The following is a 19,546-nucleotide window of genomic DNA, read 5'->3' as shown; positions in this document are numbered from 1 at the left end:
AAGCCATGTTCTTTGACCATATATTCTTAAAAAGACTTAGCCTCATCTCCTTCCTATTACTCTAAACCCTGAGTTGCCAAGTGGATTTATTTTCTCCTGTTAGAACTGAGAAGACACTTCACTAGGAATGAACAAGAACAGAATATAGCACAACAGTATAAATAAGAACCTCTGAGGTGTTAATTTACAGATATTTAAAGTCCACACTACCTTTGAGCAAATGTTTAAAACTATACTTGAAATAAACTTCCATTGAGCTGAGGCATTATTTTTCTTACATAATTGCTAAATATCAAGGAGTTTGTATTTTAACAGACTGTTTCCCATTATTTAAATTAGTATGCTGCTCCTGCTCAATGTATTCAAATAATTGCCATCAAATTATTTGAGGGAATAATCCATTCTTGTATGGGTACTATGTTCCATGACGGTGAATGTTATCACAAACACAGATTTTTTGATAACAGTGAAAGACATAGGCAAGGAGTAGATGAGATTTTTTTTTAAAAGGTTTAACTTTAACAACCTAATTGATAAATATCAGGGACAGAAAACAAAATGCAAATGTTCAATAGGTATTTCATTAAAACAGGATACTTTTTAAATATTTGCTTCTGAATGGCAATTGCTTTTTCAATATTAAACATTTTTTAAAATGCATTAAGTTTCCGATTTCATGTAATTCCCAAGTACTGTAATTACACAGTAGCAAAAACTCAAACCGTTTGTGACCATAAGGAAATGTGATATATGATCAGAAGCATAAAGAGAGAAACCAACTAAAGATTCCCTGGAACTCTCAGCTTTTATTTAGGTTCATTTCCCTTATTTGTTGCCAAACCCACTGTTGTTATGATCAGAGTTCCTGTCCCATAAAGTCACCATCAATAACAGAGTCAGGGATTAGGTGCATTGATAACAATGTTCTCTTCCAGCTGTGCAACCACAAAATAAAAACAAACATTTTAAACAATGGCTGCCCATTATGGAAAACTTCTACTTTAGCCACTCCATATGTCAGAACCTCTCTCAATCATCAGACCACCATGCTATGTCCAGCTGAATGGATGATCTTCACAAAATTGCTGAGAGAAGCAGGACAAATTTATGTAACGTGAAGTTTAAGGAGAAGCTAATGCTGACAGCAACAGTCTGACTAACCTCCACAGAGGGATACTACAATAGCAGAAATCAAGTCTCTGCATGCTTTTGGCAGGGAGTTCAGATCCATCAAGAGAGAATAAACCACATATGGTTAAAAATAAGAGCCAAATATAGAGAGAATGGGTAATTTCTTACATGTAAATTTGTTTTCTTACATGTAAATTTGTTTTCACACCACAAATCTGTAGGTTGCTGTAGGGTTTTTCTTGCACATCCATGATGAGTGAGGCAGTTCTAGATTTTGTATACAACAGCCAATAGAAATACATTCAACAAATTCCAGCAGAGCTTGCTAACAATTAAAGGAAAAAGATCCTCAACTGGTTGGCATAGCACCATTGACTTCAATTAAGCTACACCAGTTTACTCCAATAGAAAATCTTGTCCTAAGTATCCAGTATTGACATTCTTATTATTAACTTTAACTATGGATAAACATGTACATAAACACACACACACAGAAGTCCTCTTGAGAAGTGTATTCACAAGCCATGAGGAAATAAGCTTATAAAGAATTCAGGGGTTCCTTTAGAACTTAGTGTTTGTGTTCAGTACTGACAGCTGCAATGAGCACATTTTCCGGTCCAGGGTAAAATCAATATTATTTTGAATGTTGTGGAGGAATAGGGGGTTTCTGTGAAGAGGATATATATTTTTTCATGACACGTCTGCTTATTTGAGTGGTCACCGCTAAGTACAGGGAGGAAGGAAAGCTTAGCATTTAGTGGTTAATAAACAACTGCAGCCTGGAAGACCCGTTGACCAAACAAAGCAATGGGTAATGTTGATACAACGTCTGGCAAACCAGCATGCTGAAGTTCAAATTGTAGCTTTGTCAATTTCTTACCATCTAAAATGCTTCCAATTGTAATTACCAGCTACCTTCTGATGGATTTCCCCCCGTTTGCTGTATTGATACAGATGCTTTAGGCCCTTTTCTCTTTGTTTTATTCCTGTAAAATTGAAATATGTGCCTGAATTCCTGATATCTTAGCTCTCATCTACTGCTATTTAACTGGTCTTCTCACAACCATGCTATGATATCTTTTTTTGTTTCTTTCGAAGGAAGCTGACTATAAGTAAAGTTAAGCACTGGAATAGGCTTCCAAGGGAAATTATGTAATCCCTGTCATTACAGGTTTTAAAGACCAGGTTAGACAAACATGTCACGGAAGGTGTAGGTATACTTGGCTGTTCCCCAGTGCATGGGGCTGGACTAGCCTCTAAAGGTCCCTTCCAACCTTACATTCCTATGCTTCTTTTAAGATATATTTGGCTTTTCCTTTTTTATGGGTTTTTCCCGTTTGGTGGGTGGCTTCAGACTGTATCAGTGGGTGTGATTTTAATTATGTAAATTGTGGTAGACTGCCACGGTGGTGGGCAACTAATAAATCTGTTCAATAATAATAAGCCAAAACAAAATAAGAGTGTACGCTGATTAAAAAGGAAAAATAAAGAAAATTTTGGGGGTTATGTCATGGGTTATTTTTCATTAAGAAAAATGTAAAATAATTTATGCTAAAAGGAATACACTTAAAACTTCTGAATTTTATTCTTAATAATTATATAAAAAGTTATGGTTATATTGGAGTGTATCTGATAAATTGAATCTATCTTAGATGCCTAAATACTTTGTTTATTAACCATATGGCTTTAGGACAATTTATACATGTCCTAAGTCTTTAAGTAACAATTTCTGTGCCATTTCTGACATGAGGCTCCCATCCTTACAGCATTAAAAAGGATGCCATTAGATTAGTGGCATTGTTACCACTGGTGAAATGCCTGCCCCCCATCCCTGCTGGTGGATGTTTGATTTGATCAGCAGTGGAAAGACACCCCTGGGGTCCTCAGAAGAGGCAGGAAGGGAAGGGCAGCCTTGTCTGTTTCTGAGCCTTTCCTACTCCCACTCCCACCCTTCAGGTCCAGAACAGATGGTTGGGAAGAGGGTCAAGGTAAGAGGAGAAAATTCTTCACCCCTCCCAGCTGTCACTGGCTTGCCTAGGCTGTGGAGGGGGAGAGAAGAGTTAACTGCCTCTCTTGCCCCTCCCCTTCCTGTTTGCAAAATCCTCACAGCAGGGAGCGGCTGCTCTGTTGCTGTTGTTTCCCCACCGTCCCTACACTGTAGTGGAGGTATAGTTTGAACTGTGTTTCCAACATGTGGCCAGTCTGAGCAATCACCAGTTTTTGACAGCAGCAACGAATATTTTCCTTGGGAAAGTTTGACAATGTGGCCAGTGGGTTTTTTCACCTTCCTGGTAGCATCATGGAAGCATGGCGTTAGGTTAACAAGCAGTAAAGACAGGATTTAAAAGTTGTTTGGTTGTAGTTTCTGCCCAACTTGCAGCCAGTGTCCAGTGTGGGTGAGAGGCTCAGAGATGCCAGAGGCAAGCATGAGATCTGGGAGATAGCTGCTGGACCCTATTGACCTAGAGGAATGTAGAGCTGCTAACCATGAAGAATTAAATGCCATGCCCGTATCTTTTTCCAGCCCTTCCCTCAGGGCACAGTTTATTAAACAAGAAGCTCACGAAGTAGCAGAGAACAAAGCCATTCCTGTGACCAGCAAAGGCTACAGTGGTCTGCAGGCAGACAGACTGGCTAACCCGACTCCATTCCTCCACAAGCAATCACAGAAGCCAAATTCCCTTCTGCAGCTCTCCTCCTGCTGAGCTTTCTCAGCCCTTTATTGGGATCACCTGACCCCTTTCCCAGATATTTTTCAGAACTGAACAAAGTTGGCTGGCCCAAGGCCCCCTTAAAGGTGCAGCCTGTCTCTGAAGAGACACCTTAAATCTTCATAGTGTTGCAGAGATATCTTAAATGTTTACAAACTGAGGCACCCTTCATGTGTACCCTCATTCCCCTTAATAGGTGGACAGGGAGGGAGAGAAAAATCCAGATCTGGTCTGAAGCCTAGAGTTGCTGAAGAAGGCCATCCCTAAATATTGGTTATTTGACATGTAGCCAGTTAACACCACACTGGACCCAAATAAATGCCTGGTACTTTGGGAGGTTTGCACCCCCATTAGAATTAAAAGTTAAAAAAGTTACAGCCTGACACTTTAAAATCCATCCCTGTATATTTCATTCTTGTGTGTCTTGTGTGTGACCAACTGCTAACTGCAATTAAACTTAAGTTTAATTAAACTGTATTTGCAGTTTGATTGCAAAAAGGCTTTGGACCTTTCAAACTTCTAGACTGTCTGCTGCATTTAGTAAATTTAGTGTAATTTTCTTTTATAATTGTCTATTCGGGTAAACATGTATAAGACCTTGTTAAATGTGTTTGAGGATTATATAGAGGTGGATAATAGGAGTAACAATTGCCACTGTATGGTGCTTGGGACACCCTGTGTCCTTTAGTGTGCCATGTTTTCTGGAGCCCTGATAATCCACAGAGTGGTTTCTAAAAGTACATGATATTTTAGATTAATCCACTTGATACACTAAACAAATTAGTCTTCTATTGGGAGTTAGTGCTTGCCTAAGAAATGGAATCTAGTTGGCAGCAGAGATTTCTTAACATTCTAATTAGGAAGTAAAGTATGTGAATACAAATAAACAAGAGACAATATTTATCATAATATATAGACTATTCTATCCTCCGGAATGTTTTATGCTTCTGAACTGCAGATGATTTTGTACACAGTGGATAGAAACAGATGTTTCCTTCTGGTAGCCTAAAATCCCATGTGAAAATCTGAGATATGCAGAACTTTACTAGTTTAAGTTAAAACAGAGATCTTCTACCATTTCCATATAAAAGTACTCTCTACTTTTTCTAGTTTCTGAAAGGGTTATAATATCCATGTCTTGCATGCACACTTAAGGGTATGTACATTTAAAACCCTACAGTGGCACAGCTGCACCACTGTAGTGCTTTAGTGTAGACACTACCTATGACGACAGGAAGGGTTTTCTTGTTGGCATAGGTAACCCACCTCCCAGAGATGCAGCAGCTAGCTAAATGGTAAATTTTTCTGTCAACCAAATACGGTCTACCAGGGGTTAGGCTGGCATAGTTACATCTCTCAGGGATGTGGATTTTTCACATTACCGAGAGAGACAGCTATGCCACTGTAAGTTCCCAGTGTAAACCAACTCTTATAATATGTCTACACTGCAATGAGAGGTGTGCTTACAGCACATACAGAATCATAGGGTTAGAAGGGACTGTAAGGGTCATCTAGTCTAAAACCCTGCCAGGATGCAGGATTTGATGTGTCTAAACCATGTAAGATAGATGGCTATCCAGCCTCCTTTTGAAGGAGAAACACTTGAGCTACCTTAGATCTAGTTAGCTCAAATAAAAATAGCAGTGAAGCTGCAGCCCAATCCTTCAACCCTTATTCACATAAAAAAATCCTTATATGATTAGTCCCTTTGAAGTAAATAAGGATTATTTACATAAAGATTGGATGAGCTTGCCCCAAAGGGGATTAGGCTTCTCAATTTCATTTACACTGTTTAATGCACAATCTAAGGGACTACAGCATCAGCTAAAATGGTACCTTTACATATATATTTACAGTATTGCTGATGTACTTGCAGTTTTAAATAACACTGAGTTGTTTATTCTCTTTAATTTATTAGGACCCATGTTTGTATGAGGGTCTTGTAAATATTTTGAGTATGTGGGGCTGACTTACTGACCCCGTGTATAGTATTATATGCTGTTATGTGTGACATAGGTTTAGGTATGCTGATCTCTGTTTTTTTCACTTCTGCCAGTTGGGACTGAGTATTATATGGTGTGCGTGGCGGGGGCGGGGGGGGGGAGGGGGGAAGGGGGTACGGGGAGGAGATAACCCCTGGAACACATCCTGGCGGCCCGGTGCAGCACTGTAATTATGCCTCTCCCTGCATTTCCCCTCGTGGGGAATAAGTCCAGTGAGACTAATGTATATTGAACAGTGCCCCTTCCAGGGTATAGTTTATTTGGGACAATAACACAGCCCTGTTTAACACCGGTATGGATGGTGAATGGGTCCATCTCCAACACATTACAGAGAATGGTGGCAGTCATCCCCATCATGAAGTAGCCTGAGAACACGAATGAACTTCAACGGACAACCAAACCTAGACAGCACTTTCCATAATGTTTCATGATTGATGCAATCAAAGGCCTTTGTTAGATCAATAAATGCCATAAACAATGGCTGGTGCTGTTCTCTACACTTCTCCTAGATCTGTCATGCAACAACAATCAAGTCGGTGATGCCCCGAGACAGTCTGAAACCACATTGGGATTCTGGAAGGACATCTTCAGCAAGAGAGAGGAGATGGTTCAAAAGGATGTGAGCAAAGATCTTCCCAGCAATAGAGAGGAGGGCAATACGTCTGTAATTCCAACACATTGACTTGTCCCCTTTCTTAAAAATGGTCACAATATTGGCATTCTTTAGGTCAGGTGGAATTTCTTCATTAATGCAAGAAGTTGATGAAGTTTTTGCATAAGTGCTATTCCCCACGCTTTGAAGACCTCCACGAGGATGCCATCTGGGCCCAGATTCTTGTTGTTTCTAGTCTGAGTGATGCCTTGCCAAACTTCCTTAGAAGATGGGGGGTGAGCAAGAGGTTCTATTACAGGATGCTGAGGAATGAACCCTTTTTTCCATCTATCTTTCCATAATCTTGATTCTTATTCATGACTACCTTGCTTCTGGAATTGGGACTGAGTATTGCATGAATGGTCAGCTCTTCAATCTGCGATGTTTTCATTCTAAAACTAAAGTAACCAGGACTGTTACTAATGTCCTTCGGTATGCAGACGACTGTTCTATCCTCACACACACTGAGGCTGACTTGCAATCAACCCTAGATCTCTTCTCAGGTGCCTAGCATAGCTTGGGACTTTCCCTCCACATTTGGAAGACTAAGGTGCTCCACCGCCTGCCCCAACAAAAGTTGTCCCCGTTCACCCACAAATTGTCATAGGTGGTAACCCCCTGGAAAACGTTGAGCATTTCCCTTACCTTGGTAGCCACCTCTTCCATACGATCTCGATGTGGAGATTGAACATAGGATCTATTGTGCCAGCGTATCCTTTGAAAGTTGGTCTTTATTGACAGAGATCTGTGGATAGAAACTAAGATTCTGCTCTACAATGCAGTAGTCATCCCCACTTTTCTTTATGGGTGCGAGACATGGGTGACATACCAAAGCCATCTTAATCATCTGGAGAGGTACCAACAGCAATGCCTTAGGAAGATTCTCTGTATCAGATGGGAAGATCGTTGCACCAATGCCAGCGTTCTCTCTGCAGCTATCACCACCAGTGTTGAGGTGAAGATTACGAAACATCGAGTTTGCTTGGCTGGTCATTGTGTGCAGGTGGCTGATACTAGTCTCCTCAACTTAGTTATGGTTAGAGGACCCATGGGGGAGAGAGGAAATACTAAAAGGACACCCTGAAAGTATATCTTAAGAAGGGAGGCATTGACGCTACGAACTGGGAAGAGCTGGCTGGCAACAGACTGTAGTGGAGTCACAGCATACATCAAACCTCAGCCCGTTTTGAAGAGAATCCTCTAGCTCAAGAGGCTGAGAAACAGCAGAGGAGGAAGGAAAGGGTACAGCATCCTGGCCAGCAGTTGTGCTCTTTCCAAGTGATCACCTGTCACATATGTGGGCTTTTACATTTACAGGGCTTTTAGAGTTTCTGTGAATATACGTTTGTGTTAAGGAAAGGGTGTGTTGTATCGGAAGAATGCACTGAGGGAAAGCTACATCGAAGAAATTAGGTCAGTTCTTCAACAGCTCGATGTCTAGTTGGCAGCCGGTGTCAACCACAGTGCCCCAGGGGTCGGTCCTGGGGCTGGTTTTGTTCAACATCTTTATCAGTGATCTGGATGATGGGATTAATTGCACCCTCAGCAAATTTGCAGATGACACTAAGCTGGGGGAAGAGGTAGATATACTGGAGGGCAGGGATAGGATACAGAGGGACCTAGAAAAATTAGAGGATTGGGCCAAAAGAAATCTGATGAGGTTCAACAAGGACAAGTGCAGAGTCCTGCACTTTGGACGGAAGAATCCCATGACTGGCTAAGCAGCAGCTCTGCAGAAAAGGACCTGGGGATTACAGTGGAGGAGAAGCTGGATATGAGTCAGCAGTGTGCCCTCATTGCCAAAAAGGCCAGCAGCATATTGGGCTGTATTAGTCAGAGCATTGTCAGCAGATCAAGAGAAGTGATTATTCCCCTCCATTCGACACTGGTGAGGCCACACCTGGAGTATTGTGTCCAGTTTTGGTCCCCCCACTACAGAAGGGATGTGGACAAATTGGAGAGAGGCCAGTGAAGGGCAACAAAAATGATCAGGGGGCTGGGGTACATGACTTACAAGGAGAGGTTGAGGGAACTGGAGTTATTTAGTTTGCAGAAAAGAAGAGTGAGGGGGGATTTGATAGCAGCCTTCAACTACCCAAAGGGGGGTTCCAAAGAGGATGGAGCCAGGCTGTTCTCAGTGGTGGCAGATGACAGAACAATAAGCAATGGTCTCAAGTTGCAGTGGGGGAGGTCTAGGTTGGAGATTAGGAAACACTATTTCACTAGGAGAATGGTGAAGCACTGGAATGGGTTACCTAGGGAGGTGGTGGAATCTCCATCCTTAGAGGTTTTTAAGGCCCGGCTTGACAAAACCCTGGCTGGGATGATTTAGCTGGTGTTGATCCTGCTTTGAGCGGGGATTGGACTAGATGACCTCCTGAGGTCTCTTCCAACCCTAATATTCTATTTATTCTGAAAGTGGTGATGTCTGTTGTCACTCTTATTTATAGTGCAAGTCGAGTACCCATGAAAGTTCTGTCTCCCATCTCCCAGGCCTCCCTCAACTGCACTTTCATTATTCAAATGGAATACAGCTATTATTGGAGGTAATAGCTGCAGAGGAATAAATTATCCCCTAAGTACTATACCTAGGGCCAGTCCAACACAAGGCTTAAATTTTAAGGCAGAGAGTTTGCTGATTGTAAGGGAGGAGCCAGCCTTTCTTCTGAATAAGTCGGCACGTTAGCTACAGATCCCAGAGTTTCTGGGGTAGCAAGGCTGCAGACACTTTCAATGCGATCTAGCCATAATATACAATGGCATTCAAGCACAAGAATTTGTACGTTTTCAATACAGTTTATTTTTAAGAGAGAACAACTGTTTAAAAACGTATTGGGTAAAGAGACTGATATGCCATACATTTGCTTGCATATTTCATAAAGGAAATGTGATGCTTGTTTCTGTTGAATAATAATACACCAGTCAGTGCTAGCCACCCAAGGGGCCTTCCAGGATTTAATTACAGAAACTTGGGCTTGCAGATAACTTATTTTCTGCGACAATGCTGAACAGTAAAAGTTTGGCTGCATTTAGAGCAGCAGTCAATCATAAAATACTTAAGGATTCATCTATTTCAGCTCTCCAACAAAAGCATGTAGCTTTCACTTTTTTTCTTTTTCCAGCAACACCAACGACGTTATCCTTGGACTTTTACATCCAAAAGCTGTTCTTCATATTCCTTTTGGATTTCACCAATACTGGTATTTTTGATTCCCTGTTCAGATAACTCGAGTCTGAGGTTTTAGGATTCAAGAAGACTATATCACAAAAAGTGAACGTTGAAAAATTCATTTACAGGTACATTTATATAACCCCCAAGATTTTATACACAGGGATCAGCTTACAAACTACATGTAAGGTAGAGTAGTTTGGATTTCTGTTTCATCTTCACCTGAGGCAAATGAATTATGTATAACTGTTTGGAAATACCATGGACTTCACTTCATGAGGGAGATTATTCCTGGATATCTTCTAATTTATATACTTCTTTATTATTTTACAATTTCCTGAAATATTTTCTACTCTAAAAATTTGTGCACTAAGTGGCAAAAAATTAAACACATTCAGTTTCTGTTTTGTTATTCAGTACTGTTCTTGATGATAACATTGCAGTAGCAGATTTTTTAGGGAAATCCCGACTTTTAGCAGCAACATGTTTATTTATACAAACCAGATTTGATATTTTATGTTCAATGCATTTTTACTGCATTTTTCCAGTCCTTTGATAAATTTTTCATCCCCTGAAAGCATGGGTTTCAAATGGCAATGTACTGATCCATCAGTAAAGAAAGGGAATATTTTTACCCATACACTTTGATTTTTGCAGTAAACTGTGAAGTGATACTTTCCCCCTAAGCTATAGAAAAATATTTAGTAACCTTCAGAAAATGATAAACAGATCAGCTCAATAAAAAAGGAATTAATCTATTCGAATCAACATATTTTCAGAATTTCTATGCTGTACTTGAGGTTTTTGATAAAAATCTATAGTAAAAAAAAGTAAGTCTCATGTCATACAACCACCAAGAGACTGTTAAATTCAAAAGCTGATATTACAATCTTGAGCATGTGGAAGCAATTAACACAATTCCAGTGCTGCTGCAGTAAATAACACTTTAAAATACTACTTATTTGAAAGGCTGATACATTTGCTAATTGCTACCTTGGTTTATACTTAAAAAGAATTTGGAGTAATTAATTACCTTTTAGTTCTAAGTAATGGAAGTAGTAAAATATGTTTATGGTGATTAACATGCATGACAGCATGTATTTTCTGCTGTATACACTTTTAAAAGTTAAATTATTGCTAATAATATTTAAATAGAAGTAGCTTATTTTCTCTTAATCTTATGATAAACATAAACAACCTAAATTGCTTCATTCAGACACATCCTTGTTACTATTCTGAAAATGTTTATATTTAAAGATCTGCTCTTTAGTTTTCTGATTGTCAAAAAACATTTTTTTTTATTTCATCACCAGATCTAAATGTCCCAATGTTTGGAGGTGCTGATTGCTCTCAATTTCCATTGTGCATCTAGGTCAATAAGAGTTGATGGTGTTTAGCACCACACAGATCAGGTAGGCTTTCATCTGTTATTCATAATACAGCCTATGCTGAAACTGAAGCATGTCTGTTTCTCAGTATTTGGTACTTAAAATTTCATATAGAAACTGTTTGTGCCACTACAGACTAAACCACTGTCATTAGCATTTGACACAAATTTATTCCATCTTGATACTGTCAATAAAGGTAATTTTATAATATTGTTATGTAGTGAAGGTTATTTTGAATAGGAAACAATATGAAACAGGTTGTACTCAAACCATACACAAGCTTCTGATTTTTATTCTTTAGAGACTATTAAAGTGATGGCCCACTAACCTGTAAATTTACAAAAGACATAAAATTAATCTCTTATTCTCCTGTAAATTGCTTCTTTGTTTTGGTTTCTCTGGGCCCAATCCTGCTACCCTCACACCTCCTGTAGGCAAAACTCCCATTGAAGTCTCTAGGTATTTTGCCTATGCAAGTACAGAGAAGGACTGGCATTGATATTAGCAAATATCAGCATCCTCTCTCTCTCCATCTATGCCATAAACTGCATATAGATACTGGAAAAATTGGTCCTGCATCTGTCTTACAGGAATTCCAGCACTATCATAAGGTACCATCTGGTCTCCTTGCACAGCTCTTTGGAAGCAATCATGAACCAAACTAATAAAAACTTGTTCCAATCATCATGTGTTCACTTCAAATAAAACCACTTTGGTTTCGTACTATTCTTTATTTGAAATACACCATCTGTTAAACTTCAAGTGGCAACCACACTGGATGGATTTTATATAGATGACTAAAAGTTTGATCTTCTGTGGAATAGAGTCAGAGCTTTAGTTTTGTTCAGAATTCATTTTGAACACAAAACTGTAACACAGTTGAATAGTTACTGGCTATACTAAGTTTAAGGGCTAAATTTTTAAAAGTGTCCTCAGCTGGCCTCCAAATCAGTTTGTGCAAATACCTGCAAACTTGCACAAACAATATTTACATGTATAAATTGGGTAGTTAGATGCCTAACAAGGGAAGGGGGTTGTGCATGCAGAAAATAATGCATATGAATTTAGAGTCTGCATCTAAAAGTTCAGCCCTAAATTTCCCCTTTAAGTGTAAGGTAAGTAGAACAAATGGTTAAATTATTGTTGTCATAACAGCTTTTACCTATCTATGGACCCCTTTTCTTCCAGGGGGACCTTCTAAGTACATGGATTACTTATCTACAATTTGATGATGACAGCTAGCACAATAAATTCACTCAAAATTATCTTGAAATCGCTTTTACAACAACTGAGAGAATTATGATCTGTACTGTCATATGAAAGATAAATCTAATGGGGATGATTATGATACACGTCAGCAATAGCTACAAGAAGCCTGCATTCTGCTTACACAACCACTAACATCCTTATCCTTGGTAGAGGGTGGGAATGAGTCATACAGCAAGTGATACTGGGCTGATGATGGTAAACTAAAAATCTAAGCACTAGTTGCTGCTGAGTTTTGGTGTCCAGATTGAGTTAACCAAGAGCCAAAAGTGAAATTCAATTATTCAATCCACAAATATAACTGGGAACATTAGTCATTTTATTGTTATCTACAGAACTGTCATAACTCCAGTGACTTCACAGTTGCTTACACAGTCCAACTTTTTTTTTTTTTTTTTTTAAATACAGAGTAGCAAATCAGCAAATTCTGGCAGACCTAATACAGCATGTCCTAGATCAAAGAAGCCACTAAGGAACAGATAAAAGCTATCAAGCCAAAAAACTGTCAAGCACCAGGCCTGGAAACTCCTATGTGCCAAAAGGCTCTGAAGTGTAAAACAAAGTATAAAACATACTAGTGTGGTGCCGGAACGTTCAATAGTTCATGCCTGTGTAACATACTCGCATGAACACATTTATTTGCCTGCCACTATATTTACCTAATTTCTTTTACACTGACCGTTTCATATTTTCCCACTTATCCTTAATGTTAGAAATTGGCTCCCATGATTTACCATTTTATGACATTTCTCTGTGCCTACATGAACTAACTGAATATTTGTTTTGGATTATATACCTCAATTTGAGTGGCGACAGAACACTGGGTTAGTTGCCAATAATGTGAACCTAGAGAGCTTCACAACTGTGAACCATGTTTTTAACTCCTTGATGTACTTATTTAGGAATTTTGAGGTGAACAATGAGTAATTTCCTCTCGTTAATTTTCAAAAATGAAGACTGAACACAGAATTTGGACATGGGCTGTTAGAACTTCACCATTTACCAAGTGGTGAATCTAGAGTTTCACTGATTCCAGCCAGACTGCAGATGTTTACAAAGCTGATTCCCACTCTGCACAGAAAAAGTCTACATCAGTTTCTTACTTGAGAACTAGGAATTTGGGGGTAACTTTTAAAATAGGTATTTAGAAACTATAGCACATGTACAAATTAGTTAAACTGCACGCAATGCTTGTTAAGGGAACTAATGCTCATACTTCTATTTCCACAAATTTTACAATTTACTATTAATCTAAAAATCTCAGGAACAAATGACTCTCCTTTTAAGAGTTTGCTGAAATACTTGTTCACCTTTAAAACCAAGCAAATAATCTGTAATCTGACTACATATACTGCGGATGCTGATAAAATAAACCATGTCATATGCAATTATTGAATAACTTTTGTGTAAAAAAATCCTTAATTGTAGACATTTCATGAGTTTTTGCTCAGACTGTATTGCTTCAACTGTGTTTTAATCTTTATTTTTTCTATAACACGTGGTTTAATTTTATTTTCTCCATACTTAATCTAGTTAAAGTATTGTAGTTCCATTTCAATGAAAGCCTCAGTTGCCTAATCAAAAATATATGCCTAACGAGAGCATCCACATAATTGGACTATTATAAGGTTATGTAACTAACTGTTCTTTTAGCACTATTATATTTGTATTCCAGCACTGCAGTTTACAAACTAACTTTCCTTGCAGAAGAATATTTGCACCATGAAAAAACGTAACTGGCATGAAAGAAAGCATCTTAAGAACATAACCTACTCATCCATTGGGCAGAGGGGCACAGGGAACAACTCATTTATGCTAGATACAATTTATTTAACAAGAAACAATCAACAAATTTTTTTTACAGCAATGCCCTCCATGCCATGCTTCAGAGGAAGATGGCATATTATCTATCCATTCCACATCAGTTAAATGACCTATGTTCAGCACACTGTGAATCTTTATGGTGTATTGGAGTATGTTCTGGCTCGGTGGTATCAGACACATTCTGTGGAGAGAGCCGAATTCCATTTTTAATTATGGTCCATATACAGTTAGAACTACATAATCTCCTCAATCCACAGCACAGCTGCAAATGATGTGAACAGGAGGCTTGCACATAGATCAAGGGTAGAACATAGCTTTCAATTGTAACTAAACTATTAGTTTATTATAGTTGTGATTATATGTTCAGCTCCTTATGATTGCACTCAGCTCCACTGCAGGAAAGTATACTGTCTTTAGGAACTACTGCTATTTCTGTCCTTTGTTTCTCTTCCTTCCCCATTCTCCCCTTTTTCTTGTCTTTGTATCTCTCCCCTTTTTTCTTCCTTCGGTATTCCATTCATGCAGCAACTCCTAATTCCCGCTTAACACACCTCCCCTGTTGGGCTTCATTCCAATCCCCTTCCCCAAACTATCTAGAAAGAAGATCAACAATTGAATAGTTAATGCTTACTTTAAACTGACATTATTATGCGGTAGGGCTGGTCTACACATGAAAATTAATCAAGAATAAGATAGGGTGTGAATTTAACTATTCCTGATTAACTCTATGTGTAGACACGCTTATCCTTGAATAAGAGAGCTTTATTCAGAACTGGATTAATCATTTTTTTTTGAGCAACCTGACATGCTTTTGCTGCTTGTTCTCTGTCCCCCTCTCTCTCTGCTGTATAATTTCTAAGTCTGATGCTTCATGTTATATTAAATTGCCATAATTTATTGCTCTCACTATGTGTAGCTCCTCATAATGGAATTCTTAACTCTCACTAGACTTTGTTGTAGATCTCTTCTATTTCTTGACTGCCTGAATACATAATCTAATCTAAATGTTAACCATGTTAATCAAAATATTAACCATGTTTTAAAAGGTCTCCCTTAAATTATTCTGAAGGCTTAGCTTCTCTTAAATATACCTCTATTCCTTTAAGTGGAAACTAATGCCTACTGAAAAATAATTTGTTTTTCCCAAAGTATACAATGTCTTAAAAATGAATGCCTCACCATAACTGTTTGCCTTCACCAGCAGAGCTGAACAAATAATTTGTAACAAATGTATTTTATGAACACGTTGCCATTTTCTTGTTTATTAATTGTTGGAGCTGAGGACAAAATTCTCAAATGTATTCAAAATTTGTAGATTTCTTCAGAGCAGAATTCTTAATATGCACAACCTGTAAACCATTTACTATGAATATTTGCAATTTTTTCTGTGCTGGCTGATTAAATAGATCATGTAGCACCGTTTCTGTTCCTTAATTAGATAACTTACGCAACTAGCCAACAAATCAGTTTAAAACTGAGAATTTCACTATGACACATAGAATTTGAAATTCACTTTCAGCCAATATTCAACCACAGCAACTAAAATATTGCTTTTGGGGAAGAGACACACTAGTAAATCTATGTCTATGGAAATGAAATAGTAATGAATTCAGGTGATTCAAAATGTGTTTTGAATATTAAGAAATATTCAGAAAATTCTTCCTTCTGTTCACTATATTACAAAATAATCAAATTAACCAATTAAATTCCCAAATTAAACCCCATGTCATCTTTGAGCTGGAGGATAACAGTCAGGCAAGTCCACCGTTGCTTTTTTTTTTTTTTGCACTGTTTTGCAAGTTTTTGGAAAAGGGTCAGAAAAGAGCAACAAAAATGATTAGGGGTATGGAACGACTTCCATATGAGGGAGATTAATAAGACTGGGACTTTTCAGCTTGGAAAAGAGATGACTAAGGGGGTAGATGATAGAGGTCTATAAAATCATGACTGGTGTGGAGAAAGTAAATAAGGAAGTGTTATTTACTCCTTTTCATAACACAAGAACTAGCAGTCACCAAATGAAATTAATAGGCAGCAGGTTTCAAACAAATAAAAGAAAGTATTTTTTCCACACAACACACAGTCAACCTGTGGAACTCCTTGCCAGAGGATGTTGTGAAGGCCAAGGCTATAACAGGGTTCAAAAAATAACTAGATAAGTTAATGGAGAATAGATTCATCAATGGCTATTAGCCACGATGGACAGGGATGGTGTCCCTAGCCTCTGGGTGCCAGAAGCTGGGAATGAGCGACAGGGGATGGATCACTCGATGATCGCCCTGTTCTGTTCATTCCTTCCCGGGCATCTGGCATTGGCCAGTGTCGGAACACAGGATACTGGGTGAGATGGACCTTTGATCTGACCCAGTGTGGCTGTTCTTATGTAACTTCTTCCTCCTCAATTGTCAGTCAACATTTTTATTGAAGAGATCAGACTGATGCATAGCCAGCATTGATGGGGCTCAATTATGCTATATTTACTCTTGTTGGTGAGCATTTATTCACACAGGCAGCCCCAGCAATGTCAATAATTGCTTACCAATATGATCACAGGATGCACAGTCTAGCCCAGGGGTTCTCAAACTTCAATGCACCGTGACCCCCTTCGGACAACAAAAATTACTACAGGACCCCGGGGGGGACCGAAGCCTGAGCCCTCCCAAGCCAAAGCCCCACTTCCCCAGGACGGGGGGCCAAAGCCGAAGCCCAAGGGCTTCAGCCCCAGGCAGGGGGCCTATAACTTGAGCCTTACCGACAAGGGCTGTAGCCCTCAGACTTGGGTTATGCCCCCAGCAAGTCTAAGCCAGACGTGGTGACCCCATTAAAACTGAGTCACGACCCACTTTAGGGTCCCGACCCACAGTTTGAGAACCACTGGTCTGACCCATATTCTTTCAGTGCTTGCATGGCTCAAAAAACTGCATATTTTGTGCTGAATTCAGCAAACCTGTTTCTGTACCACACTCATTTTAGGCATTAGCAATATAAATGGTATTGTCAAGATGAGCGCAGATTATTTGCACCTCCATAAAACAAAATAATTACAGAAGGGTGATTATGGTCTGAGTTAATGATAAACTAGTGTTTGTGTCTTAATACATTTCTGTTATACCTCAAGGAAGTGTATTTTTAATATTATCTTTTTAATGAGGCCAGATGACTGTTTTCCTTCTAAGGACTTTTGAAAAAATAGCTCAAATAAGTGAAAGTTGCTGAGTGAGAGAAAAGAGAATGGGGATAATTAAAATAAAGATTAAAAACAAGAAAAAGAACAACAAAAATGGATAAACAAAACCCACCTGACAAGCAAACATCTGCATCACAAAGTACAAACCAGGGACCCCTGCATTCATCTTGAGCCCCAACCCTTTTGATTTTTTTAAACAAACTGTTTCCTTCTCTCAAAAATTATCAACCTTCACTTGGCTCAATTACTTTTTCAATAGTATCCTTCGAAATCCTGTCAGTAAGTGAATCCTACAGAGGAGCATGTAAACATCACTGAGAAACTATTTAAGTAAGAGGAAATTGGCTTGATTGTTAATGCGTGCTCTTGAAAGACTATTAGAGAGAAAGAATTTAGGAGGCGAGAAATGCTAACACAGTGTACAGCACAAGCTCTCTCTCTCTCTCAAGATGGTGACTAAAGCTTTTCATAATTTGAACTATAACTGTCACAGATCAATTTCACAAATATGCTTTCAGGAATTTCCCTTTATTTCCATTGTAATTAATGTTGCTCACAAGTAACAAGGTTTTATCTATCAAGAAATTCACTTTAGAACAAATACATAAACTGATAAACTTCGGTGGGCTGGATTTTCCAATCTGCTATGCTAGTTTGTACTCCATAAGCAGGAGAGGACATGGTGAAGTGGATCCCCACTATGTCTGATCCTCCATTGACAGAAGGTCCATTACAGATCTGCAAGTGGTAGCAGTTAGCGTAGGCCCTTGATGCTTTATCTTCTGCCATGGCTGGGTGGCTGAGGATCAGGGAACTGCACCCAGTTCCTGTGGCGACCATTGTTCACTACATCAAACCATAGGGCCTTTATTTTTCTAAGATATTTCTAGGATGCCCATCCCCACAGTATCTAAGCACTAATAGACTTGTTAATCATACCAGACACTTAGATGCCCATCCTCTTTTACTACTTTGATTGAAGTTGTAATTCCAATCCAGCATCTTCCCTTTTAGCTAGCAAGTAAAAAGACTGTATTGGTCCATTTGTAAAGCTAAAATTCCTTAGCACTGCTATTGGCTGAACACAGCCATATCTTTTAAGAAAAGACATTTTATCTTTTCGCAATAGAACTCCTGAAAATTGAAAAACATAATACAGTTGTTGACCTAGGATCATAGAAACATTTTATAAAGCTTTCTGGTGCTTTACAATACGCAAAGCACTCTTGATTCAAAGAAAGAAAAGCAAGATGAAGTGGAAAAATATACTGCTGCATGTATCTGCTCTTTTCGCTTCATGTATTATTAGTTAAGTGCCAGCAATATGCTTAGTACTGTGCTAGACACACAGCTGAATACAATCCCTTCCCCAAATAACGTACGGTCTAAACAACAGATACAAGAAAGTCAAGAGCTGCTAGTCTATACTAGAAGAGCTCTGCTGCGCCACTGTGGCACGTCTGGCGAAGACACTATAAGCTGATGGGAGAGAGCTCTCCTGTTGGCATAATTACTCCACCTCTGTGAGAGGCGGAAGCTATGTTAGCAGGAGAGCTTCTCCCACTGACATAGTGCTGGTGTGGCCAGCGCTTAGGTTGCTGTAACTTGTGCCGCTTGGGAGGTGGCTTTTTTTACACTCCTCAGCGACGTAATTATATCGACATATGCGGCAGCGTAAACCTGCCTTTTGAGGTCCAGAAGAGGGAATTAACTTGAATTACCTATTTAGGGGTGGGAGGTTTTTTGATCTAATTATTTTCTTCTCCAGTGCAAACTGTAGGAGGCAAAGATATTCATCATGATTTACTGTTTGTAGATGTCATAGAGTGAATGACCTTTCAGGAGAAGTTTGAATGGGAAGATGGGGATCTGGCATTTTGGGTTTGAGACTAGCCATGCCTCCATATTATTTCCTGGATTGGCAAAAGTTTTAAAAGAAACTAATATAAATGTTGTGCCAATCCAAGCTCTCTGATGTGCTTAAAGTGCCAGGTATAATATTGGGACCAAATCCTCCCTGTAGCCCACAGCTCAGGGGTTCCCAGAGTTGGTTCATGGCTTGTTCAGGGTAAGCCCCTGGTAGGCCGTGAGACACTTTGTTTACCTGAGCATCCAGAGGTACGGCTGCTCGCAGCTCCCAGTGGCCACGGTTCACCATTCCTGGCCAATAAAGCGGTGGGAACCCCTGCTAGCTCAACTCACACAGTGTGCACTG

General features: G+C 39.2%; 1 protein-coding gene across 2 annotated transcripts in view; it reads right to left on the bottom strand.

Moving 5' to 3' along the window:
• Nucleotides 1-19,546, bottom strand: part of BCKDHB (branched chain keto acid dehydrogenase E1 subunit beta) — a 295,498-nt gene that overhangs the window by 23,219 nt on the left and 252,733 nt on the right. Inside the window, exon 10 of one of the 2 annotated variants that reach the window (XM_043542562.1) lies at nt 13,798-14,325. The exons of the other annotated variant lie outside the window; for it this stretch is intronic. Within the exon in view, the coding sequence (XP_043398497.1) occupies nt 14,242-14,325 (84 nt within the window). The 3' untranslated portion in view covers nt 13,798-14,241. Of the gene's footprint in view, nt 1-13,797; nt 14,326-19,546 lie in introns of those variants that run through there. 2 annotated transcript variants of the gene reach the window in all.

Source organism: Chelonia mydas, chromosome 3 (genome assembly GCF_015237465.2).
Source record: "Chelonia mydas isolate rCheMyd1 chromosome 3, rCheMyd1.pri.v2, whole genome shotgun sequence".
Taxonomy (NCBI): domain Eukaryota; kingdom Metazoa; phylum Chordata; order Testudines; family Cheloniidae; genus Chelonia; species Chelonia mydas.
This window is presented reverse-complemented; position numbering and strand designations above follow the sequence as displayed.